The sequence below is a fragment of the Neofelis nebulosa genome, chromosome 10 (assembly GCF_028018385.1).
Source record: "Neofelis nebulosa isolate mNeoNeb1 chromosome 10, mNeoNeb1.pri, whole genome shotgun sequence".
Lineage (NCBI taxonomy): Eukaryota > Metazoa > Chordata > Mammalia > Carnivora > Felidae > Neofelis > Neofelis nebulosa.
In genome coordinates this window covers 53,485,439-53,512,302 of record NC_080791.1, presented here as the reverse complement: position 1 = coordinate 53,512,302, position 26,864 = coordinate 53,485,439, and the positions used below count along the sequence as shown (strand labels likewise).

Genomic DNA, 26,864 nt, shown 5'->3' with positions numbered 1-26,864 from the left:
TGTAGCACAAAGGGTTAATTTCATTAATATAAAAATGACTGCTACAAATAATAAGTAAAATCCAACAGCTCATCAGGAAAATAGGAATATGATATGAACTATGAGCAGAGAGCTTACAGCATAAGAAATACAATTGGTTCGGGGCGCCTGGGTGGCGCAGTCGGTTAAGCGTCCGACTTCAGCCAGGTCACGATCTCGCGGTCTGTGAGTTCGAGCCCCGCGTCAGGCTCTGGGCTGATGGCTCGGAGCCTGGAGCCTGTTTCCGATTCTGTGTCTCCCTCTCTCTCTGCCCCTCCCCCGTTCATGCTCTGTCTCTCTCTGTCCCAAAAGTAAATAAAAAACGTTGGAAAAAAAAAAAATTAAAAAAAAAAAAAAAAAAAAAAGAAATACAATTGGTTCTCAATCATATGAAAAGACTCTTGACAACACTCATCATAGGAGAAATGTAAGTTAAAACTTTGAAATACTATTTTTCACATAGGCTTTGGCAAAGATAAAAAAGGTTAAAATTATACAGTATTGACAGAGAACAGGAAATAAGCACTCTCATACTTTGTTGGTATGAGCATAAGTTGGTACAAACGCTACGAAGGACAATTTGAAAAAAGCTATCAAATTAATTACAAACATACTACTGATCCTGGGATTTACAGGTTCCCAGGGTTTCTAGAAAATTCTAGAAATTTCTCCTCCAAATATTTTCACATATTATACTAAATGATGTACATACAAGGTTATTCACTGCAGCACTGTTTGTAGTAGCAAAATATTAGAAACCACTTCATCAATAAGGGGCCAGATAAGTTACCTTCATACAATGTATTATGTAATCATAAAAAAGCACATGGAAGCTCTTTATATTTTTCTGAAAGGAAAATTGTAACATGCAGAATGGTATATCTGATATACTGCCTTTGGGGGGGAAATCATGTATATGTTTAGAATATTCCTGAAGGATATGAAAGACACTGGTAACAGTAGATGCATCCAATGATGGAAAGAGATCCTAAGGGTCAGGGATAGAAGACAGATTTGCTTCTAACTGTATATCTGTTGTACTTTTTGATTTTGTAGGATGTACTTGCATTTCTGTTTTAAAAATATTTTTTTCCAAGGTAGTGACTGCTAAACGGTCTTGTGCAACAATCTAGAAGAGACCATAAGACGCCAAAGAATGGACACTGTCCCCTAACATACACAGTGCTTGAAAAGGTGAGGAAACTTGTTTCCAAAAGATTTTGTAATCTAGTACAAAATGTCTGCTTAAATCCCATTTTAGGATTTAAGACTTGTCAATGGTCCCTACTTACCTTTTCTGAAATGCCTGCCCTGATTCCTTATGCAGAGAGTTAAGAACTTCAGTCCCTGACTCCCACAGCATCCTGTACGCAACATCACTCCTTTGTTGTACTGATGAACATTTCCTAGAAGCCTACCCTGTACTGGGACCCAGGGCTGACTCTGGAGAGCCAGAACGTAATCAGACAGCCCTTGCTTCCATGAGCTCACAGACAAGTAGAGAAGATGGACAAGGAACAAAGTCTACTCAGAAGGACTAGAAGGCCCAGAGGAGGGGGTGACTGGCCCACTAAGAGGCCCAGAGGAACCCAGGGAAGGATCTATGGAACTATGAAGGCCCACAGTAATTATGTATACTGAGGGCTAACTGCATGCCAGGAAGCGTACTGGGAAATTTGTATACATTGCCTCTAAACCTCAAGGCAGCCCTGCGAGACCCAACTTGCAGATGTGCACGCTAAGGCTCAGAAGGTAATTATAAAACTGAGTGCCAGGCATTGTGCCAAAAGCAGTAAATGCAATATTTCCTTAATTCTCACAAAAATCCTGAAAAGACAGTTAGTAATAGCCCCATTTTACAGATGCAGAAACTAAGACACAGTGACATCGATTAACACAGGGAAGGTTAAATGGCTCACGAGCGACACAGTGTAGACTAGAATCTGCAACTATTCAAACACTGAAATCAGATATCACCAGTCTTTCCGGCTTGAAGCCCAGGCTCCACCCGCTTCACCAAGCCTTTCTCACTAGCTTTACCTTGCAAGGCAAATGGGTGTTATAAAAACATCCCCGTTCACACATGGAGCAGCTTTGAGGGCTGTAACACAGGATCCTGTGAGGAGGACAGAGGGTTGTATTGCTTGGCCCATCCGTGGAAGGGTTCACTGACGGGCTGGTGGGGGGGGGGGTCTTGAGGGGCTGTGCGGGCACCTTCAAGACACAAATAACTGTATAAAGGACACGAGAGCTGCACATCCTTCTGACTTCTAGTCCAAAACACAAGCCACCCAGGGAACGCACACAAGTTTGATCTCAACAGGAGGGGTACTCTGTAACAGAAATGGAATCTGACCCTTTGCCCTCTCTGGTTACTGCCGAGTGGGGAACAGTGTGTGCCAGAGATAAGAAGACTGGTTTGGAATCCTAGCTGCCACCACCTAGATGCATCCAAGAAATGGAGAGGCAATTATTTCAAAGAATTACTGTATCATATGAGATAAAATATGGCAAAGTGCTTTGTAAACCGTACATACGCATGATGGCAGTATTTTGTAACCATTATACTCATACTGTTGATGATAATGATAAAACAGCAGCTACCACTTAGCATATTTATGGTGCTGGGCACTAAAGGAGGAGGAACTTTATGCTGCTCGTGGTGGTGTAGTTGTCAATAATGATAGAAGTTAACTTGCCTGGAAGAAGTGAAAACTCTGCTGTTTCCAAGGCTGAATTAGCTCCCATTTTTGCTTACCGTCTTACCAGTTTAATCTATATATTGGCAACTCCAAAGGTAATGGAGAAATTGTTTGAACGGAGGACGACTCAGAGATATGCAGTTAAATGAGCACTGCTCCTTTCCCCATTAGAATCAATTATCTCATCTAACTGTGCAGAAGTGCTGTCTTGTTAAAGGTCATGAGAATTAAGTAATCCCAGAATGAATAGAACTCTCACAGCTTTGCGAAGAAAAACATTTTTATTGTCAAAGCTTTCTCTTACTTTTAACAAGATGCAAAATCAAGCCCTTCCTTAAAAAGAAAGAAAGAGAGAGAGAGAGAGAGAGAGAGAGAGAGAAAGAAAGAAAGAAAGAAAGAAAGAAAGAAAGAAAGAAAGAAAGAAAGAAAGAAAGAAAGAAAGAAAGAAAGAAAAAAGCTGAGGGGAAAGAAAAGCCAGTGGAAAAAAGCATTGGAGGTGAAAATGATCACAGGGTCTTGTGTCTCAGGGAAGTTAATTAGGGCAGGACAGTCCTCAGCTGGTGGGGGGGTGGGGGGAAGATGCTGACCTGAACCTTCGGGAGGCACACTGGCGGGGCTTCCTCGTGGCCTTGCCCCCCACTACCTGCCATCACAGAGTCCTCACACAGCTGTGAGGCTGGCATGTCTCTCTGTTTCCTTTCACCACCTGGGAAGGCAAAGTTCTGGACCCCACTCAAACCTGGGCCCTCGGAAGACTCAGTCACCCAGAAATCAGTTTTGGAGGCTTGCAGGTGGGAAGTAAGCATGGGGCCACCGAGATTAGGTGATGATGTGGAGACAGGTGTGAAGTTCAGCCAGTCATGGTCACTTTACAGCCACAACAGAAGGGACCCTTACTCTCTGATTCAGGGTCTTAAATACATTTGTGCTAGAGGGCCCTCCATTCCTTTACTGTGCTGAGTGGTGGTTAATTCTATAGTTCCAGGTTATGGAAGAGGGGAAGAGAGAAGGAACAATCTCCCCTCTCCTCCCCTCCTCTCTCCAAAGGGTAAAACACAAGCTCAGCCACAGATAGTCCAAGGAAACATAACTTAAGCAACCACTCTTCTTTTTCCTTGAAAATAAAATAATAACAGCAGCTCAAAATGTGGAATCATTTGAGTGTGTACCGACATGCTGAATGCTTTATATTATCTAATTTAATCTTCATATAAAGATAGGTTGAAAAATCATTACTGGAAAATACATACAAGGAAAGTAGACTAACATTTAAGTTATACTAACATACTCTGATTTACCAGGAGAGGTAAAAGTTACCCAATACCACCAGTCCCCTTTCCCTGCCCAGCAAGACATAAGGGATGGCTGAGAATGTGCAAGCTCTATCCTGACATTTTTAACAAGAATGCCCAATAGATGTTCAGATGCTGAAGCCTCCTCCCAGCACCTGGTGGCAGGAAGCAATTCACAAAGTCATCGTGCAGGAATCACCAGTCTAAGTGTAGGAGCCAGTACAGATTTGAGGCAAGCTTCAAACTTAGGAGCCTATGTTCCCAACCCAAACTTCCTCTTTTTCATTCTTTTACTTTTATTTTTTTTTAAAAATTTTAATGTTTATTTATGTTGAGATAGAGACAGAGTGCGAGTGCGGGAGGGGCAGAGAGAGTGGGGAAGGGGCAGAGAGAGAGGGGGAGACACAGAAGCCGAAGCAGGCTCCAGGCTCCAAGCTGTGAGCACAGAACCCGATGCGGGGCTCAAACTTGTGAAATCACGACCTGAGCTGAAGGTGGATGCTTAACCGACTGAACCACCCAGGTGCCCCTTTCGTTCTTGTACTTTAAATAGAAGATAAAATATGGGCAACATAAAGCCACCAGCAAAAAAACCCACAAACACCAACACACACACACACACACACACACACACACACACACACTGGCTACAATTAATGTTTGGGGGGACCAGTGGTGTTAATAACTATCTCTTGGCCAACAGCAACCCACGTTTACAGTTGTATATGGCAGGAAACGAATGCTACCCAAATGATGTGGATCCAGAAAAGCTAAGAAATAGAAATAGTCCTCCCCTGTCTGCTCTAAGGATGAACCAGACCATTGAAAAAAATAAACTGTAATTGGTCACACCCCCTTTCCTGAAGAATTACTGGTGACCATTCACCACCAATGTACATCACAGGATTGTCTAAATTGCACTCTGTGGTTTGTATTTACAACTGTTAGTGCAAAACTCTCAAGCACACTGAAAGTGACCTAAATAAGAAACCTGATATGGGTTTTCCCTTTAAACTACTTTTTAATTCCATGAAAAGGTGAAAAGGTGCTTAAGAGTTCAAAAGAAGGTTGTGGAAAGGTAGCGGGTTCACAGGATCACCCACACTGAAATGTTAATGATTTCTAAAAGCCAAGAGCTGGGCTGGGGGAAGTTTCTTATTCCCTCAGCTCTGGTCAATCTGATCCCAGGGTTGACATTTTCCAGTCCCCTTTTCCTGCCCAGCAAGACAAAAGAGATGGCGGAGAAAGTGCAAGCTCCATCCTGACATTTTTAACAAGAATGCCCATAGATGTTCAGACACTGAAGCCTCCCCCCCCCCCCCCCCCCCCCCCCGCACCCAGCCAGCGAGAGGCAATTAACAAAGTCATTATGCAGGAATCACCAACATAAGTACAGCAGCAGAGCTTTTCCTGTCATGGTGCACGCTTCCCTTTCTTCCAAAAATCAAATGCATGAACCCACTTGCATCTGTAAATTAGCAGCTCTAGGTAATGACTAGAGGCGGCAATCAATAACCACAAGGGAGTGTTGATTCCAGTGGTGTTTTGGTTTCAAAAGGCAGTGGGAATCAACCCGGTTATGTGGCTACCCACTTTTCTGTTTTATATTAGTGCTAGTTTTGTTTTCTTTTGCTTTTAATAAATATTATCATTTCTGTGAAACATAAGTCATTGGCATTCTTGGACTGTGGTCATCTAATGGAGAAAACAACAAAAACAGAAAGTCAAAACAACAGCAACAAGAAGACAGAGTTTCATTCCCCAGGTTCTAGTCCTAGTTTTGCTACAAAGCTGTGACATTCACAAATTCCAAACCCAGAAGTTCCATACGCAGGGATGTTGACTGCAGGGCAAGAGCAGAAAAAGTGGAAACAACCTAGACGTGTAAAAATAGAACAACTTAGCTGACTTACAATACAGGTACCGGATGGAATGCAGTGCAATCGTTATACAAAAATGACCATGACAACCAGCAATGAGGGCAAATACTGATGATAGAATGCTAAGGAAAAAAAAAGGCAAGACATAAAATTGCATTTTTTTGCTGACTGCATCTCTGCAAAACCAGATATGCATATGAAAAAAAACCTGGAAAGACATAGTAAAAATGACATCAGACTTTGAATTATAATAGTGGGATTAGGGATGAATTTTCTTACCTAGTTTCCGAACTCATTTTATTGCTGCTTTACACGAAAAGGAAAGTTCTCCAACCCAGCCTCAGGAGGAATAGGTAGAAACGAAGGGTGTCAGAGCCCAGAGAGGAGATCCCACCTTGGAGCACACGCCGTGTGTCAGACACTTAAGCAAGAGGGACTGCATATGTTATTGCATTCTATCCTTACATAAACCTTGAGAAAATTACTATTATTCTCAGTTTATGATGAAAAAAACCTGGAGGCTCAGAGAGGCCGCATGATTGCAAACACACCTTCCAGACAGGAAGTGATACAGTATCTGACCCCAGATCTGACTGGTTCCAAGGTCCAGGCTCTCCTCCTGATACACCACACCACTAGTGAGTTCCAGTGTCTGAAATTAAGTTAAAATTTAAGACAGCTGAAGGCAAAGCCTCTGCAGACAGCATAGCCAGATTTGCTCTTCTGAGGTGTTTGTTAAGGGGCTTTCTTCTCAAGGACAAAGCATGGGGCCCCCATCCTGACTACTTTAGGCATGGCTCACCCCCCCCCCCCCCCCCCGCCCCGAGTCAAAACCATGTACATGCAAGTTCAAGTCTGGATCTCTCCAGAGAGACCGGAGCTCGGTCATTTATTAGTTTTATGACTTTGGGCAAATTACTTCGCCTGAGTCTCGGTTTCCACACGTGCAAAATGCAGCTGGTAGCCTCTCTCTCCAAGGATTAAATGAAATAATGCATATAATTTGCTTAGAACTCTGCCTGGCGCATAGTAGGAGCTCTACGGCAGTTGTCATCATCTTTGTCATTTTGCTACATTGATTTTCCTAATTTCTGGAGCCACTGAAAGATTTGTTTAAGCCAGCTCTGTCCTATCACCTTTTTCTTCTTTCTATATATTCTCCCTAATTCCCTTTCCATGCCAACTATAAATTTCTTTACCCTGAGGGGGCCTTTTTCTATCCTGCTTCCATTAGCTGACAGACTTTGGGCACAGGAACCAGAGATACTTGCCCAACGGATAACACAGCTTTTAAAAGCAGAATCGGCATAAAGAAACCTGACAGGATCCCACTGGTGACTACGTGGGGCTAATTTTAAACCAAGTAAATATATTGCTTTCTTCCTGTCTCTGGATAAACCTGACGGCAACAATCGGGGTTACTGTCTCTCACCCCCAAATTAAGTGTTTTCTGGAGAAGGGACTCTGGTGCAGCTGATCATTTTTCTGTACCGTGCAATGCTGTGGGAAGGATTTGCCGGCAGCTGCTCAAAAGTTCTGTAAATCAAGGGGCGGTGGTGGTGGCGGCTGGGCACAAGTAAGAGGCTCAAGCGCAGCCAGCCACATGAGTGGGAACCTGGCACTCCCACTGTCACTGCACAGGAGGAACAGCAATGTAGCCGGAGGGCACCCAAAGCGGGCCACACAGCAAGGGGTGGGGGGACCAGAGCTGGAATCTAATACGCACAGAATAAACTGGTAGTATTGCAGCAACAGGATCAGAGAGCTGTCTTTTCTGGGCGCTTTTCACCAGGCAGCCTCGACTAAGACCTCTTCTCTACGTAACTAATGCAGGGGCTGGTCACCTCCACCAACCCGTGGACTGACCTCAGCCCGGTTATCCGACTTCTCCGTGCCCGCCTCCCAGTGTCGTGCTGGTTCCCAAGGCCAGAAACAGGAAGCACAGAACTGTAGTGGTGATGAGCACAGGCTGCCGTCACACAGCCCTGGGTTCCTTTTCCGGTTCTCACGTTCACAGTGACGTGCCCTGGCAGACGTTAGGTAACTCTCTGGAGCCTCGGTTTGTTCATCTATAAAATGGTGACCATAACACTCAGCTCCAAGAGCTGTGAAGACAGTTTATGAGATTATGGTGCTTGGTATTTTCTCAAAGAGATGATCCTCTTTGCTCCCAACATTATCACCATCATGGTAATTGTATATCGAGGTTTTCCTTGCAAAAGTAAGGTCAGGAGATTTCTCCAGGGAGTTCAGAGACTGGAGTTTCTGCTGGGATGTTGGGGGAGGGTGTTGCTTAGATGGAACTGACAGTCCCAGCCCCCTCCCTCATTGCACAGGTGAGGAGACGCAGACTTGACGAGAGCATGTGGGCAGAGCCTGGGACCCTGCTGAGCCCAGGTTTTCGACTCTGTCATTAAGTCATGGCAGGAAATCCTGTAAGGGCAGGAAAGCCATCCTCACAGCCTATTCCTCCATCAGGCACTGCACTCCCAGATTAAAGAGGTTGTCTCCTTGGTGCAGCCGCTCTGGAAAACAGTGTGGAGGTTCCTCAAAAAATTAAAAATAGACCTACCCTATGACCCAGCAATAGCACTGCTAGGAATTTACCCAAGGGATGCAGGAGTGCTGATGCACAGGGACACATGTACCCCAATGTTTATAGCTGCACTATCAACAATAGCCAAATTATGCAAAGAGCCTAACTGTCCATCAACTGACGAATGGATAAAGAAGATGTGGTTTATATACACAGTGGAATACTACTTGGCAATGAGAAAGAATGAAATATGGCCTTTTGTAGCAACGTGGATGGAAATGGAGGATGTTATGCTAAGTGAAATAAGTCAGCCAGAGAAAGATGCCATACGTTTTCACTTTTTGTTTTTTAATTTTTTTAATGTTTATTTATTTTTGAGAGACAGAGCATGAGCGGGGGAGGGGAAGAGAGAAAGGGAAACACAGAATCTGAGGCAGGTTCCAGGCTCTGAAGTGTCAGCACTGACACGGGGCTTGAACCCACAAGTTGTGAGATCGTGACTTGAGCCAAAGTCGGACGCTTAACCGACTGAGCCATCCAGGTGCCCCCATATGATTTCACTCTTATGTGGATCCTGAGAAACTTAACAGAAGTCCATGGGGGAGGGGATGGGGAAAAAAAAAGAGAGGGAGGGAGGCAAACCATAAGAGACTCTTAAAAACTGAGAATAAGCTGAGGGTTGATGGGGGTGGGAGGGAGAGAAAGTGGGTGATGGGCATTGAGGAGGGCACCTGCTGGGATGAGCACTGGGTGTTACATGGAAACCAATCTGACAATAAATCTCATATTAAAAAAAATAAGAAAGAAGTTGTCTCCTTGAGCCTAGAGGCAAGGGAATGAATCCACGGGACAGGCTGTATCAGGCCACCACGAGGCCCTCCCTTCAGGGCAGCGATTATTCCTTTCATTTCTACCCCTCAGCACCTAGCCCAAAGGAGTGAAGAAGAAAGGGAGAAAATGAAGGGGCAGACACAATTAGGACTATCATTAAAACAATAACAGCTCCTAATTATTAAAATTGTACCACGTGCAAGACACAATGCTGGAGGACTCACATTTGTGGGATCCTTCAATCTCACGACTTTTTAAGGAAGGTATCACTGGTAACTCCATTTTATACACTAGGCCCCTCAAAACACAGCGACAAAACAGACGTTATTAATCTAATTCTGTATCTCCAGACAACCCAGCCTCCAGAATTATCTGTAATTGCACATTAATCACGGCATCACCAAGAACTGAAACCAACCCCTGAGCTCTTCTCAGACTACTGTCAGGGAAGCGCAGGACAGGTTTCCTGTCAGCCCCTGTGAGAATAAACATACAGCTGTCGATCCAATCACTGCCAACAAACACACGAGGAAGACCTTTGTTTGCGGCACTTGCCTCTGAGCGTCAACACTAGATTCACAAGGCTGGCCCGAGCTTTTCTTTTCTTTTTAGTTTTTTAAACTAATTTTTATTTATTTTTGAGAGAGAGCACAAGTAAGTGAGCACGAGCGGGGGGAGGGGCAGAGAGACGGAGACACAGAATCCGAAGCAGGCTCCAGGCTCCGAGCGGTCAGCACAGAGCCCAACGCGGGGCTCAAACCTACGAACCATGAGATCATGACCTGTGCCGAAGTCGGACGCTCAACCGACGGAGCCACCCAGGCGTCCCTGGCTGAAACTCTTCTATAGAAAGATGACTCCACTTAGCAAAGGACCTGCGACTCACGCGTGAGCCATCACTCCTTCCTTCACGTCGTGAACCATCCAAGGGGACCCGAGGAAACCATGGGTTTGGTTAATGCCTGGGAATACCGAAGAAGAAAAGTCCTGTGGCTGGCTTCATCTCCACAGCTGCTAGAACTCACTGTTACAGCACTCTGCAGAGCAACCCTCCCATTTCCTGCTTTCCTCTGGCATACCGACCGTGTTAAATGATTTTTTTCTGTGATCAAAGTCAATTAGGAGGTGGTCCCCACTGTACCTCTAAATGGAGTTTTAATTTGTGTATATATTATTAGGAGAGGTCTTTTCCCTCTGGAACGTTCACTTCAGCAAGAGGAATGAGGGCGGACAGCTTAACGTGGAGCCTGCCACCCAGATTTGTAACTTGGGATAATATTTCTTTATAATGAGAAGCGTTTTGAAAGAGCATTTTAAAATCTCACAGAGCAGAGTGTCCGATGTTTCTCTTATACTCCCCAGAGCATCCCAGGCTGCTGCCCCATGGGTGAGCCTCTTCTGGCTCTTTGGGGTCACCCACATTTTCCTGCTTTCCTGCTCTCGTCCGTACACAGAGCAAGGTGCTCGATACACGTGAGTTCCCTTTTACCTTCTCTGATATACACAGATCTCTGGTTTGGTTCAGCTTTTCAATTAGAAGTTTAAGGCAGCACAGTTCTGGGCGCCAGGGTGACGATGATGGTCAAGTTAACAAATAGCCCCTGTTGTTAACTGAAGGTGATACTGTGCCAAACACTGCAGCAAGTGCTTTATAAACACAGTATCACTTAAACCCCACAAAGCCCCAGAAGGGAGGTAGTATTATTACCCTCATTTGCAAGATGAGGACTGAGGGTCAAAGTGATTCAATAACTGGCCCAAGATTGCGCATTTAATAAGAGGCAGAGAATAAGCTCGGATCAGAGTCAAATCCACATTGCCTTGAACCTGTCCCTAACCACTATGCATGCTGCCTTTCCGATTAGATGTAAAATCATGGAAATGACAAAAATGGGGCAAAAAAGGACAAATCTCTTAATATGGACCAGTCTTACTGATCAAATTTTGTTGGCAATATTTTCCTGAGGACAGAAACTTGAGGTAATATCGCTTAAAAATGGACACAATTTTCCAAGAGCACTCTAAATGCTTGTTGAGCAAGGTACCTGATATTCCTCACTCCCTTCTGCTCAGGGGTCTTGGTCTGTGTGATTTCTTCTATCCCTCAAACACACCTGTCCATCCAGCCTCCAGGCTTTTGCGGATACAATGTCTCTATGTGGAAAGGCCACTGCCCTCCCTATTTAAAAAGTTTTCTCCCATCCTTCAAGGTCTATTTCTATGTGGATTTTCACCATCACCCCCAGCCAAAAATGACCTTTGCTCCCGCCTCTGCAGCCTGGGGCCATTATCATGATTTCAGCACCTCTCCCATGCACAGTGCCCTGATGCTGCGGGTCTGTGTGCTCCCTTCCCCTGGCTGGCTGTGCCGTTCACCTATGTACTCAGTGGAGCAGATCTGTAGAGACAGCCAGGCTCCCAGCTCTGACCCTTATTAGCTGTGTATCAGCAAATAAGTCACATAACCACTCTGACCTACACTGTTTTCATCTGGAAAAATGGAAATAATATAAAACCATCTCCTGAGTTGCTGTAAGAATTAAATTTAATGAAAGTTCTTTATAGATTAGGAAGTGTTCTGAAACCATAAGGCATTCTGGTCACATTGCTTAAAAGTTAATAAAAGAGGCACGGGGTGCCTGGGTGGCTCAGTCGGTTAAGCGTCCTACGTCAGCTCAGGTCATGATCTCATAGTTTGTGGGTTTGTGCCCCGTGTTGGGCTCTGTGTTGACAGCTCAGAGCCTGGAGCCTGCTTCAGATTCTGTGTCTCCCTCTCTCTCTGCTCCTCCCCCACTCATGCTCTCTGTCTCTCAAAAATAAAACAAAACATTAAAAAAAAAAAAGAGGGGCCCCTGGGTGGCTCAGTCGGTTGAGCATCTGACTCTTGATTTCAGCACAGGTCACCATCTTGAAGTTCACGAGATCGAGCCCTGTGTTGAACTCCATGCTGACATTATGGAGCCTGTTTGGGATTCTCCCTCTTTCTCTCTCTCTCTGTCCCTCCCCCACTTGCACACACGCATGCCTTCTCTCAAAATAAATAAACAAACTTAGAAAAAGAGTTAATGAAAGAAAGAACACCCAAAGTTTAAAGCACAGACTAATGCAACAATTTGTATGTGAAACATCCAGCACGGCCCCAGACCTACACAATCAGGTGTATGAACCGTGCAATGTAATAGACTTGATGCTCTACAGGAAGTCAGATGCCAACAAGTTACGAAAGAAGAGTTTCCAGTTTTCAGGTAAAAAAAAAAAAATGCTACTTCTCCTAAAATTCGCATTTAATCTCTGCCAACTTTCACACCTTCTCCCCTCAAATACCAGTTTTGCGTGCGTGCTCTGGTGGAGGAATGTATGTGCTCACGAAACCAGAGACACTCACAGGAGCCCAGGGACTAGGTCTTGCTGAGAGTTCCTGGTGGCCCAGGTGGTAGAATTTAGGACTGTGGGACGCAGTGGAGGCCACGGCACAATGAATGATCCTGGCATATCTCCTCTTTCCCCACTGGTGCCTGTGAACAAAATCTAACTCCAGGCTCGAAAGGACGATAAATCTAGCTGCCTGCCACACACCAGAGGGAAGAGCTTCCTCCAAAGTGAAATGCTATACTGGTGACAATCTACTCATGCCAGACGAAGCCTGGAGGACAGCAGAATCAGATAACATGGGGGGCCAGGGCTCAGTAAGTGACATGTACTGAGGTCCCTGATGTCATCTGGGCCTCCTTGTCTCTCCAATCCTGAGGCATGTTGGTAAAAATCACAGACCCACTCAATGCCACGGGCACATAGCAATCCTGGCACAGTGCATGGGACAGGACAGGTGGATGTTAATTTTTCTCCCATAAGAAAGAGTTAGCTTCTCTGCTTCGTAAGGCACTTCCTGCACCCTCTCAGCAGTCCAGATCAGGTGGACTGTCCCAGCCCACCCCAGCTATGGGAATCCAAGAGCCCAGGTGGAAAGAGGGCAGGGTCTGGGGACAAATCCTGGCTCCCTCTCTTACCAGTGATGTGGCTTTGGACAAATGAATTAACCTGCTTGGGCATCAGTTTACTGTCTATAGAATGGAGATAAAAACAGAATGGTGCCTAGCACATGGTTGGCACCCGGCACATATTTGTTGGATAAGTAAGACCATGAGAAGATTCAATGAGAAAATGCAGGTAACACTCAGAACATGCCTGGCACATGGTAAAGGTACATCACGTTGGGTTGCGGGAAGGGAGCCGGGAGCAGGGGCAGAGGAAAGCCACAGCCAGGGTGGCAAAGGCCCTGTGGTTTGCTCTGAGCCCCAGGGTTGCAGCACCACAGTAGATGAGAACATCAGAGTGGGGGTCTGAAAGGCAGCACAGTCTATATAGGGAACGTAGGCCTTGGGATGGGGAAATCTGGCTTCTAGTTCCAGCTCTCTCACTTGCCAGTTATTCCAGCTCAACGAGCTATTTAACTGCGGCCGGCCTCATTTTCCACATTTGGGGCTTGCAGAGCAAGAAAATACAGTTGAGAATTCTATACGGCTCATAGTCCGCTGGAGAGGATCGATGGGTTTGAAAGCCTCACGGGAAGGCGAGGTATTTACTACGTAGCTGTCTCGTGCAGCATGTCTCCTAAGAGGGAAGGCAGCCAGGGTCCTGCAGTCCTTATGGGTTCTGTGCTCTACACTCCAGAGCCTTGGGTAAAACAGACCAATGCCTGCAGGCAGCTCAAATGCACCAACGGACATTTTAACACACAGTCTTCTGATACAGGCACCCCACACAGCCAACATTTCTGTCTACCAACCTTTGCCTTTGTTTAGGCTGTTCCATCTTCCAGAAAGCCATTCATAGCTTCTCTTTCAATATCTTACTTGATTTACAAGGCTCAGCGCCGTGGGGAAATTTTATCTGATCTTGCTTAGAATGAATTGCTCTTTCCTTCGGGCTCCCACAGGGACAAGGCTCAAACTCCAGGAACATGGTTTTATCATCTGTCTAGTACCACCGTCAGCTCCTTACACATCTGGCTCACCATGAAACCTAGGATGACTCAAGGCGGTGATGCTAGCTTATCTGGCTTTGTCTGTCTTTTGCAGCTGGGGACACAACCCGGCACACAGGCTCAGTGAGTGCTCCCTGCCGTTTCAAACCTGAACCTTGGGGAAGTTCCCTCTTCTTAATTTCAGATTACCTTAAATCCTTGCATCCAGGAGTGGCCCTTGGTGGCTGAATCTGAGAGGCCTTAAAACTTCTGGGTGATCCCGCTGCCCAGAAGGGTGAGAACAGCATCAGGTGAACACCCACTGTGGGCCACCCATGGTCTGGACCCCCCTTCACAGGTGGCCTCTCGCTTAATGCTCAGAACACTGCTTAGACATTAATTGACTTTTTACCAAGGAGGAAATCAAGACCCCCAGTGAAAACCCTGTGGGCTGGGCCAGAATACAGGCCTCACTAGGTCCCAAGTCTGTGCTCTTGCTACTGTGTTGCTATCTCAAAAAAAAAAAAAAAAAAGAAACCATTTAGTTGTGATTTCGTTGTTTTACTGATAGGAGGAAGAAAAAAACACTGTGCTTACAGCCATCCTTCCTGCTCTCCTGCCTCCCTCCCTTTTCCCTGTGATGAAGAGCTGCTTCTCTGCTTCCTCACGGAGGTCCTGAGCCTGCCGCCCTAAGCACACGGCCCAGACTGCACCCCCTCCTCTCCACAAGCTATATATCTATGGCAGCGCAAGAACAGCCATCAGGGAGACCCTTCTCGCTTTCTCTCTGCACCTAGGTGCAATTAAGTTCTGTTATTTCACAGTAATTTGTCTAGAAGAAAAACAAGGATGTGGGGAACAAATCCTCTCCATAGGATGCAAAAAATCTGTAAGATCAACTCCTTTTCCACATTCCCGGGGTCAAAGCGTGCAAGGAGCACCCTCGGGGTATGGTTGGGGCTACCTCCTGCCCATCCATGGCCACAGTGTCCCTTCAGGGACCCCAAAGCCGCCCATGGGGCGCGGGCCTCAAGCCCCAGGAGAGTGTGTGATCTCTGCAGGTGCTGCTGTTGTTAGGCTATATGAATACACCTTTTTGTGACACTTCCAACCTCAGGACTGGTTGGCCCTAAAATTCAACACGTCTTGTTTGCCGGGGGGAAGGGAAGACAGATTCCAGGGACCAGGAACAGCTAGGCGCCAGGTTGTTACAGCATCTCTCCAGCAGCCTACTGTCTACATTCCCAGTGAGAAAACTGAGGCTAAGAGAGAGCAAGGTTCTTGCTCGACTTGCACGGACAGAGGAGCAAAACAGGGCCCTGGGCCAGGAGTGCACCTCACACTGATTACGCTTTGGCAGCCGCCTCTGGCTCCCTGCTCGGCTTCTGATAACCATTTTCCAAGCTCCCATGATCTCACTGCGTCTAGACCTTCCCTCTCTGTCCCCTATACGAATACAAGCCTCTTCCCTTTTTCCTTCCTTCCACTCCATGCCTTGCCACAGTGGCTAGGCTCAGGTCCAGGCACCTTCCCCTGCTTTCTCTCCGTCAACATACTTTTGCTGAACACGTGCTACCTCCTGCTGGCCTTGTACAAGAAACTAACTACGGCCCTGAGCAGGATGGAGATAGTTTCTGCCCTCCTGGAGCTGAAAATCCAACAGCAGGGACAGGCGCCAGCTGATCCATGACACAATGAGCAGCTGCCGTTGTGGGGAGCATCGTGAGCAGTGTCAGAGCATAGAACCAGGTCCTGGCTTAGTGTCAGGGGGTCAGGAGGTACACTGAGGAAGGGACATGTGAGCCCAGCTTTTGAAAAGGAACAGACTGAGAGAAAGGAGGTGGAAATCCCTCCAGGAATGAAGACTCTATAGCTTCTCTGGGTCTCGGAATCACACATCAACTCCCTTGCCCCCCACCCACTGAACCGGCTGACCCAAGGTCAGACACAAAGCCCCACCCCGGTGGGACTGTGGGGAAACTGGACACCCGGCTGGGCGTCCTGGAATTCAGTCCTACCCTTCCAAGGAGCCCCTAGCAGTGAGTAACGAGAGCTTCAAACTGTGCACCCCTTGTGACCCAGAAATCCCGCTTTTGGAACACGCCCTCCCCAAAATAACCGAAAGAAGAAAAATCAGAGCAGAGTCACAAAGATGTTCACAGAAGTGCTATTTATAATAGGAAAAGTTGGAGACGGCAGGAATACACTGATACGGTAATGGCACAGATATGACAGAGCTCTTCAACTTGCCAAGAACTGTGTCAACAGTTATAAGCGTGTACGGGAAGAAATGGTCCACAAAAATGGCACAAGAGCATATGCCCGTGTGCATCCATGCCGACAGCACGGATGTTCCCGTTGTGAGACCGTAGTATCTTGAATTCTGAATTCTACCTTCCAGTGTTCTCAGCAACACTTGAAGATCTTACAGTCTGATTCTGAATCCAGCAATAAATCACCTCTTTATTACATTTATTACTCTGAGAAAGAGTACCTAAAACCACCAAATAGCAAACAGGTGAGTGCTTGCCAGAGGCTGAGAATGAGGGGAGCACTGAGTATAAAAGGACATAAGGGAGCTTTTTGGGGTGATGGAAGTGGTCTGTGTTTTGACTGTGGTGGTGATGATGGTCACGCAACTCCATCCATCTGTCAAAACTCAGAGAATGGTATGCCTAAATGTGTTAGTTTTCTGTGTGTAAACTGTATCTCAGGAAATCTGATTTCGACTGCAAGTGGGCAGGGCCTGGTGGCTGAGTGGGAGCAAAATATAGGAGAGGTGCCTGAGTAAGGTGGGGGGGAGAGGTGCTCGAGTAAGGGAGGGAGAGGTGCTTGAGTAGTGGGGGGGGGGAGTGGTGCCCAAGTGGGGGGAGAGGTGTCTGAGTGGGGGGGGAGAGGTGCCTGAGTAAGTGGGGGGGGGACAGGTGCCCGAGTAAGGAAGGGAGAGGTGCTTGAGTAAGGAGGGGGGGAGTGGTACCCGAGTAAGTGGGGGGAGAGGTGCCTGAGTAAGGGGGCAAAGGTGCCTGAGGGGGGGAATGGTGCCTGAGTAAGGGTCGGGGAGGTGCCGAGTAAGTGGGGGAGAGGTGCCTGAGTAGGGGAGCGAGAGGTGCTTGAGTAAGGGGGGGAGTGGTGCCCGAGTAAGTGGGGGGAGAGGTGTCTGAGTAGAGGGGGAGAGGTGCCTGAGTAAGGGGGGGGGGAGATGCCTGAGTAAGGGGGAGAGGTGCCTGAATAAGGAGGGGAGAGGTGCCTGAGTAAGGGGGGGGAGAGGTACCTGTGTAAGGTTTGGGTCTCGATACTAGCCTTGGGTCCCCAGGAGGAGAGCCAGAGCCATGAGCACTGCTATGGAAGAGAAATCGGAGATGTGAGGAGGCTGATGTTATCTACTTGCCTTCCAGACCTGCTCTCCCCTTCTCCACCCTGCTCTGTGCCTGGGAGGCTCACCCACACGGTCTGGATCAGTGGGCTTCCTTGGGTCTGCCGGCTGCTGGCTGGTTCCCCGTGGAGGAGATCAGAGGGTGGGGAGACGGCGGGGGCGGAGGGGCAGCTGCAGAGCCGGGAAGATGTTTTTCATGCCGAGCGGTCACATGTTGAATGCCTTAATCATTTTGGCTACTCCTTTGTTTGCCTGCTTCGTCCTACGTTACAGACGGGAAGGCATCTTAAGGAGATGAAGTCCTTGCCCACGCGGTACAGCAAGGAAGGGCGGAAGGACAACGGACAATAAAACGAGACCCGCTGGGCACCTACCCTTGCTCCTCTGGTTCCAGACACAGAAGCCTACTCCACACAGGCCGCTGTCTTGTTAGGAAAGCCTCCTCCCACAGAGCCCAAATCGGCCTTTGTGTCATTTTCACCCTGCGGGCCCAGTTCTGGTCTCGGCAGCGCCACAGAGCAAGTGAGCCCCTCCTCCGCACGGTGGCACCTCAGACAACGGCAGACAGCCGCGCCAGGCTCAAGTCCTGCTTTTGGGGGGCTGGAGGATACCTGTCTGGGGTCTGTTATGAAGAGAACAATCTATATATATCTTGCTATTAGCCATTCCCACTGAGCAGCATGAAGGAATCAATCTTGGAAAGAAAAGCTTTAATACAGGATCCTGTATCTTTACCACTTCTTCCTCCCCCTAAAACATCAAGTTCAATCATCTCCATTCCCCATTCTTTGGGCTATAAAGGTAAATCTACCCAAAAGGCCTGATGTGAAGTCAAAGAGAGAGGAGAGAAAATAAGCTGTATTGCTCGCTAGTAACACCCGGGCCCAAAGGGCAACAGGCCTGTGCTTATGAAGCAAATGGCACCCGAGATGCTGATGCCGTGAGAGCTGAACCAGATGGGATAACTGAGGGAAGGAGGGGGTAATATCACCTTGGCTTCCATTTCTGACCTTTTCTCTACTCATTTCATGTCCATGTCACCTGCCCCCGAGCCCCAGGACATACAGTGTACATTTCTGCCATCGTGCTTTTGCCTGTATTTTCCTTCTGCCCAAAATACCCTCGGCAGGCTTTACCACCTTGCAAGGTCATTTATCCCATCAAGTCTCACTGAGCAGGGCTCCCTTGTGCCTGGCTTTGTGCTCCGGACGAGCGTGCAGCAGAGAACAGACTTTAGGAGAGGGGAGAGTGAGCAACGGCGCCCCCTAAAGAGAAGGGATGCCTCATGACCCCCTAACTGGACTGCCGCCAGCCAGCCCCTGAAGTCGGGTTTGTGTGGTGGAATGTCAGTCAGACATGGCGAGGAGAGCCCACACCAGTCTGCACACGTGGCACTCGGGGCCCCAGCCCGCCTCCATCAGCGCTGCCCAGATAACCCCGAGAACTGGATGACCCAGGCGCTTCCGGACCAAGGACTGCGATATTCCAACAAGCAAGCACTCTGACAGCTGCCTTTTGTAAAGCAGCAATTAAATTTAGCAGCGTTCTCACCGAACTATCACCACTTCAAGCAAGGGCTCCGATTTTTTTTTTTTCTCAATCCAACATCAGCTGCTAGTGGAGGTGAAAATGTGACCTACTTACAAAAAAAAAAAAAGATAAAAGAAATAAAAAGAAGGAGCCCTCAGTGTTGAGCATGTTGTCGTAGCAGCTGCACAGAGGCCGCCACACCCCACGTCCGGGTTCAGTTTCCTCCTTCCTCCTTCCAAAACCTGGGGAGGACATTACGGGATCATCTACTCCCACCCCACCCTGGGTTGAGAAACTGGGGTCCAAGGAAGGCTCCCAACAGTGTCCCAAGGCCACCAGCAGGGGAGCTCTCCTTTTTCACATGCCCTGTGGTTTTTCAGCATCATCTCTCATGGGAATACTATTGTTCTCCCCACTTTGCAAATGAGGAAACCAAGGCTCCAAAGGGCCACCCAGCTGGGCTGTGGCAGAGCTGAGATTTCTGCAGAATTCCATGAGAACACCTCACTGCCTTAGAGAAAGCATAGGGAGCGGCACCCTTTCTCCGTGGGGCGGGCCTGTACCCACCGTGGAAGAGAGTCCCAGGGCAATCTCAGGTCTCCATTCAAATGTAAAACTAGTCCTGCTTTTTTGTACTGTTAGCAAGCCTGTTGTGCCCCTTTTCCAAACGCCTATTTGGCAAGACAGGTGCTTGAGGAGTCCTGGAGATAGGAATCCGCAGCTCTTCCGTGATACCCCGTGTTTGCTTTTCACATACAGATCCAGAACGCCGGGGAGCCTGTCAGTCTTACCTGGACAGAGGCGACTGTCAGTGAACCAAAAATCAACTTTTGTCTGAGTTAAAGAAACGACGCGAGGCACTTTCTGGTAATGATTCTTCTCTAGGCTGCTTCCCTGTAACAGCGACACATCCCTACAAATGTCTCCTGACAGGTCTCCCTGCTTGTTCTGTCGGCTGCCCCGGTGACTAACACAGGCCAGGAAGCCCGCAGGCACTGCGATGAGATGAGGCTGGTCCAAGGTCTCGGTCAAGACTTACAAATACTCTTCGACATGTGATGCTAATAGTACTAAGAATACTATTAACAACAATAATAGTATCTACCTTTTATTGAGTGCTAAAGGTCCCGGACAGTAGTCTAAGTACTTTATGCAAATTATCTTACTGAAATTTGCAAGAGCCCTGTGAAGTAGCCACTATCATTAGCCTCGCTTTACAGATGGGTAAACTGAGGCTGATAGAGGTTAAACAGACTTGCCTAAGGTCACAAGACAGATGCGCAGCAGAGCTGAGATCTGAAATCAGACAGCCTAATTTCAGAACCCATGCTCTCAGCCATGTTGCTATAAATTCCTCCCACGTAAAATGGGGTAATCATTCCAGCCACACCCACTATAGGAGCCATAAGCAAAGTGGAAACTGAGGTTCAGACAAATTAAGCAACTTGCCCAAGTTTACACAGTCAGCAAGTGACAGAGCTGGACATGAGTGGGGTCTTTTGATTCTACACCATCTGTTCAAGCTGTGAACCCAGCACAGTGTCTGAGAGTATGGCCTTTAAAAATCCTATATTCTTTACTGGTTTTGGGACCCTGGCAAGTTGTTAACTTCTGTGAGCTTTAGTTTCCTCTTGTAGAAAAAACAGAAAATAAAACTTATCTCACAGAACTGTTGAGTGCTCAAAGATATGACATGATGGGCTTGGACCAACACTGGGCACACAGCAAAAATTCTAAATACCAAGTACTATGATAGGAAAGTTAGTGCATAAAGTTTAGGAATGTGAAGTCGAAAGAGGAAAAGAATTTAAAGGCATCAGCCCTAGAGCCTGGGTGCCTGGGGATGACCACTGTCCTGCCATTTACCAGGTGACGGTGGGAACTTATTCCAGTTCACAGGTTCTCAGTGTCCTCATCTGTAAATTGGAGAGAATAATCCACAGGGCTGTTGGGAGATTTGAAAATGAGAAACTACAAGCAAAGTGCTCAGAACAGAGAGGGGCATGTGGGCTGCAAACAATCAAAGCTAAGTGAAGTGCTCTCATTATGAACGACCACAGCAGCCCCTATTATCTTTACCACACTATGCCACACTGCCTTTTGTGGGGACAGCGTTTTAAAAACAATTAGCTGCTATAAAATAAAGCATTATTTGCCATGGCTGCACAAACTTCATGGTTTGACTTTTAACTAATCTTCCCCTCATTATCATGCTCTCCCTATTTTGTTCTGCAAACACATTTCTTATCTTCAGAAAGGAAAAGGCGGAGAGTGTTCCAATACTCAAAAACCATCACAGGGAGAATGGTGAGTAAAACAAGGCACGCATGGTCAACAGCTACCTCTCCGAAAGGGTGTCCTTTGGAGACAAAAATGTACATCATGTCTCTGGTGAGATGCCCCGTGGATTCTTAAAGGTCCTTCCTAGGTTACCCACCCAAACTAGAGTGGCCAAGTAACACCCCCCAGGGGGGAAGACAGCCCAGAGGCAAGGCCCCAGGCCCTGTAGCCTTTGTGGGTGGTGAATGCTGGCTGTGATCTTCCCAGGAGAGTAACCGCAGGTGTCTCTGCAAATGAACGGAAACTTTTGAACTAAAAACCGAATGTCAAATGGATCTGTCAGGGTTCCCTCCAGATATGGCAGCCCCGAGCAGATAGCAGAGAAAGAACAATTCTTGCCCGCCCTGTTCTCGACTCCCCCTGTGCTGGTGAAGTGATAGGATTCTTATCTGGAGCTTGATAGGATGTAGAAAATAATTACAAATGAAAAGGTTATTCATAATTTTTAAATGAGTTAATTAGTAAACCCAGTCAGACTCACTCATTACAGTAATTAATAATTGATTATACTTGAAATTAAACACAATTTTTCATCAAAAATCTAATTAAGTATCTGTGCTTTTGCCTGTTGATTAGATCGGTTGGTCGGCTGGAAAAGTCTTTGTTAAGGATATTTGTGCTCGGCTTGAGACAATTAATTTGATTTTTAATAATTGAAAGTTCCTTCCAAGTTAGTCATCACAGGCTGTGATTACGACCAAGCAACAAGACGCTCATCCTCTGCCCCCGGCAGCTGGAGGGGACCAGGCACGAAGGATGCCGCCCCAGCCCTGGAGGAAAAGTAGGAAAACGCACCTGCAATATGCCTTCACCTGCATTAGCGTACTCCAGCCTCACACACATCCTCCTGACGGGATGGGTCGTGCCTGTCTTCTAGATGAGGAAGTCAAGGCTCAGAGAGAGAAGCGAGTTGCCCAGGGGTGAACAGCAGCCAGGTGGCAGAGCTGGGAACGGAATCCAGGTCTGTCAGAGGCTGGTGTAAGCTCTGAGTTTCCAGGGAACAAAGGCAACATTCCAGTTCTGCCTATCTGACCTGGCCCTTGCATAGGCAATCTACAGTCCCGTCTTAAAGTTTCTGCAGAGAGAGGGTTTTACCAGAAGGATGTATTTATTCTATGTGAGGACACATTATCAGTGGACTAACCACTCCTAACATGAGACACAAATTCTCCTGAAGCCTACCCCTCCTCTCCACCCACATTGCTACTGTCTTAGCCGATGCCCTTGGCTTCTCCTGACCCATTTGCTGTGACGGGGCCTAGTGTTCCTTCCTCTACACTTTTCTTTCTAAAATAAAAGTCTGACTACATTCTGCCACTGCTTCCACTGCTTAAAACCCTTCAGTGGCTCCCCAGTGCCCATCCGGGAAGGTCCGTCACTTGGCCTCTGAGGTCATCTTCATGATCTTACCGAACTCTCCTGCATCAGCTCCAACACCCCTCAGATGCTTCAAACACAGACGATGGCCTTACCACCACACTGTCCTCTCTTAAACCTGAAACTTCCCTCGGTTTGACATCCACTCTCTGCACGTCTCCTGACAATTTAACTCTGACTAGAGGATTCAGCTACATCATCATCCTTCCCAGGGAGCCTCCCCTAGTGCTCTTGGCGGTGGGTATTCCCATAGCCCCTGAGCTGCTTCAATCACGGCTAACACAGTTGTCTCCTTTCCAAAGCTACCAACAACAAGAGGGCAGGGATCATGTATTTAGCCCTAACATTTAGCACAGTACCTGGCCCAAAGGAGGTACCCTGCATGGTTTGCTGAATGAGAAACAGAAGTCACAAAATCATGGATGCAAAGACTGTCAGTGTTGGAAGGACAATCAAAGGCCATCCAGTGAAAAATCTCAGTCGGCACTGGAATCATCCTTGCTATGTGGTCACTGGGCTCTATCTGCATCGTTCCTATGACAAGGAGCTCACTACCTCCTGGTAGATCCTATCTAACTTTAGATTCCTGAAAACTGACCCCATAGAAGCCCATGGGATGTAAACAGATGAGAGTTTGCATAATCATACAAAGATTTATTCTTTCTCCCTGAACGAGGCTACAGTATAAACTTTCCAACTTCAATGTAAGTTGATGTCTTTATGTTGCAAACTACTTGACTCTCGATGAACAGGGACAGTCCTCGTTCAAACGTCTACTCATTTAGGAAATATAATAATGTCAGTCAAAAACAAGAGTTGCATTAGTGGTTACCAGGGACACAGCATTGGTGGTGACAGGAAGAAACTTTCATGCCGAGTGATGGTGCTTGGAACTGTATAGCCCTCACCCGGAACCCAGTTTACATCAATCAGGGCCCTGGCCTCTCCCAGTTTGGCTATTCCTTTTACCCACTAACACACAGTAGGGATGGCAAAGGCCTGGTGTGCCATCAATATTCTCCATTCTGGTGGCCATGATAGGTATTACTAATCGATCACAGAGACCCTTTCCCATTGATCCTGAATATAGCCTCAGGACCCTTCTTTTTGAGAGAGAGAGCGAGAGAGCACGAGCACGCACAGGGGAGGGGGAGAGGGAGAGGGAGAATCTTAAGCAGGCTCTACCCACAGTGAGGAGCCTAACACAGGGCTCAATCTCACGATGATGAGATCACGACCTGAGCTGAAGAGTCAGACGCATAACTGACAGAGCCCCCCAGGCTCCCCCTCGGGATCCTTCTTAACACAGCTTTCTAGACAGCATCAACTAAGCATCAGATAGAAGGGAAGAAACACGTATGCCCACCTGGCCTTGAAGCCATGGAATTCTCTGTGCCAGTCGTCACAAGGGAGAGAGAGATCTGGCATACTGGCGAAAGCTTACTATAGGTGGAGCTATTTAAGGCAACCTCCCTGTTTGAGGGGCTGTCGCCTTCCCGATTACTTGTAAAATCCACGATTCTCGAACGCTCAATCCATGCTCAAATCCCTTCTCCTGAACAAGCGGGGGCCCATGTTTCGTTCATCGTTCCTAGTGACTGCACGTACTTCCTCAGCACACAGCCCTTTTTCATCCACAGTAACCCAGGGGGTTTATGCGATGACAGGGTTCTTTTCCACCGTGGACGACACCCTGTCTTCCTCTGGCCTGTGCCAGTTACCTCTGTTTCTCTTTACCGGGCTTACACTGGAAAAGTCCCCCTTGCATACAGAATTATCTCAGAATTCCTCAGCATGGCTTCAAGGACTTCTCAAGCTGGCTTGACCTACCTTAAACCCGAGAATGACAGAATTCGAAGGCTGGAAAGGACAGAGGGTTAAGCCAACCCCTCTGGATGCTTTTATTAATGGGCTGATTTACAAAGAGGCAGCAGACTCTAAGCGGTGCCTACGGATCTCTTCAGGTTAACATCTTCCCTGGGAGCAGATCAAAGATGGGGGTGAAGGAAGCAAGAAACCTGACTGTGGGGGGAATACGTCGAAAGAGCATCCAATGGGTGGCATCCTGTGGTGGCAAAGTAGGGGCCAAGAGGAGTTTCCTACATCGTGGAGGTGGCCTGGGGTCAGGCAAGAAGGCCAGTCAGCGCTGCTTGGGGTCTCCGTGCATCCCTCAGCCAACTCTCGCTGCTAGTGGGGACCCGCTGCTCCTCAGTCCTGACCATGGCTGCGCTCTGGACTTGGGCTCCCACAGTCCCCTCAGACCACCTCGTCACAGCCTCTTGTCACCTTGAGACATGCTTCCTGGCTGAGGTCAGCTCAGCCCCATCTTTGGCAGTTTCCCTCCAACCCCAGGGCACCCCACATCTTTCCTGCTCCTCACTGCGGCTACGTGGCACTAGCAGGAGAGGCCTGCCTGCTGTCCAGCCTCTCCAACTGGTCATTTCATTTGTCGTGACTCCGATCCGTAACACTGGCGCCACAGACCACCACCTCAAAGGTCAGTCTCGGTGACTGCTTACGCCTACTGCTAGGCGTCCGACACAGGACGGAGCAGCTGCTCAGCTTCCTTCCTGGTTACAAGCAGGGAGCAGAAGAGGGTCCCAGAGAGATGACCTTGACAGTTTAGGGGGTGCAGGCCAGCGCCCCAGGGCTGCGTGGCCCGCCACGTGTGCTTTGGCCGTCGGGGCGGCAAGGTGCCCGCGGTGCCCACAGCTGTGCTGTGTGCTGCCCTCTGAGCGAAGGCGAGCCGAGGGGAGCTGGGGCGAGGGAGGTGCTTACCCACGAAGTAGGCCAGCAGGATGACCAGCGTGGCTGAGATGACGATGGCACTCAGGGCCGCGCACTTCCAGTTACAGTACTTGGAGGGCTTCTGGAGGTTGAAGGCTGGCCGGGCAAAGGTGCTGCGGGGCAGGGGCCGGGGCGGGGGGGAGTACACCGTGCTGGACGTCAGCGGGTACCCTGGTGAGGTGGTGCAGAAGAGTGGGGAGGTGCCTCCCGGCTTGAAGAGGAAGTGCCTGCGGGTGGAGAGAAGCCAGAGGGCATCAGGGTCTGCAGGCTCACTGGGACCAAGGTCAACCTGGAGGACAGAGGCAGCAATAGAGGCATGCAGAGGAGCCTGGAGAATCACCACAGAGAAGACAGGAGGGACAGAGAAAAGGAGAACCATGTACCAGACCACATAACAGGGCACACGAACACACGCGTCCGGGGAACACAATGGGATAGTCCTCCCTGTGGGGAAAAACCACCCGGGGCCAAGGAAGAAGGTGTTACCGACTTGACAGAAGGCTGGCTGGGTGTGGAGATCCCTCTCCGGGGAAGGGCTGGGGTGGGGATGCTGTTTCTTGGGTATTATACTAGCTGTTCTCTAAAATTACTGGCGGTAACTAGGAATGTGTCTAAAATCCTGTTCTGCGTCCTGGAGCTAATGGAACCTGAATGTTTCTTCTCTCTCCAATACCTACTTTGCCAGTGTGCCTTGGTGGAGGTATGAAACCCTTTAAACCGTTTTGTTTAAAGGGTGTTTCGGGGGTGGAACTCAGAGACCACCATTAAGTTTTGCCATGGTTGAGTCCCCCAGTGGCTGTTATACAACCGACGGCAGCAAAAGCCTTCAGAAGCCAGACTGCTGCCTTCCAAATTCCTCGCAAAAGCCGTGTGAGAGCACAGGTAGGCAAATGCATCCTCAGCCTAGCCATAGTCTTCAGGGAAGCGTGGCAGGTCAAAGCACATGGTTGTGGCCAAACTAGGTGTCAGGAAATCCTCCACAGCTTGTCTTTAACCATGGCCACGGGAGAATTTGTACACGGCCTGAGAAATGGGGTGCACTGGTTGCACTGCTTCCCCCTGAAACCTTAGAGCAATCTTGCACTCTGCTGGGGTGCAAGATGCCTCAGGTCACAGAACACATCCTTGGGATTACAATACATATGATACAGGGCCTATGCTGCATAAAAATTGCTATGAGATGTCTCTCAGAATGTCAGAGGCAGCCAATGAGATGCCGGGAGCTGCATATTAAC

The 26,864-nt window shown here is 48.0% G+C and overlaps 1 protein-coding gene across 14 annotated transcripts in view; it reads right to left on the bottom strand.

The window, feature by feature from the left end:
• TENM4 (teneurin transmembrane protein 4) overlaps positions 1-26,864 on the bottom strand; it is a 2,920,333-nt gene that overhangs the window by 203,716 nt on the left and 2,689,753 nt on the right. For all 14 annotated transcript variants that reach the window (XM_058690343.1, XM_058690336.1, XM_058690342.1 and 11 more), the window contains one exon: positions 25,621-25,856. In XM_058690343.1, coding sequence (XP_058546326.1) covers positions 25,621-25,856 — 236 coding nt within the window. The remainder of the gene's footprint in view (positions 1-25,620; positions 25,857-26,864) is intronic.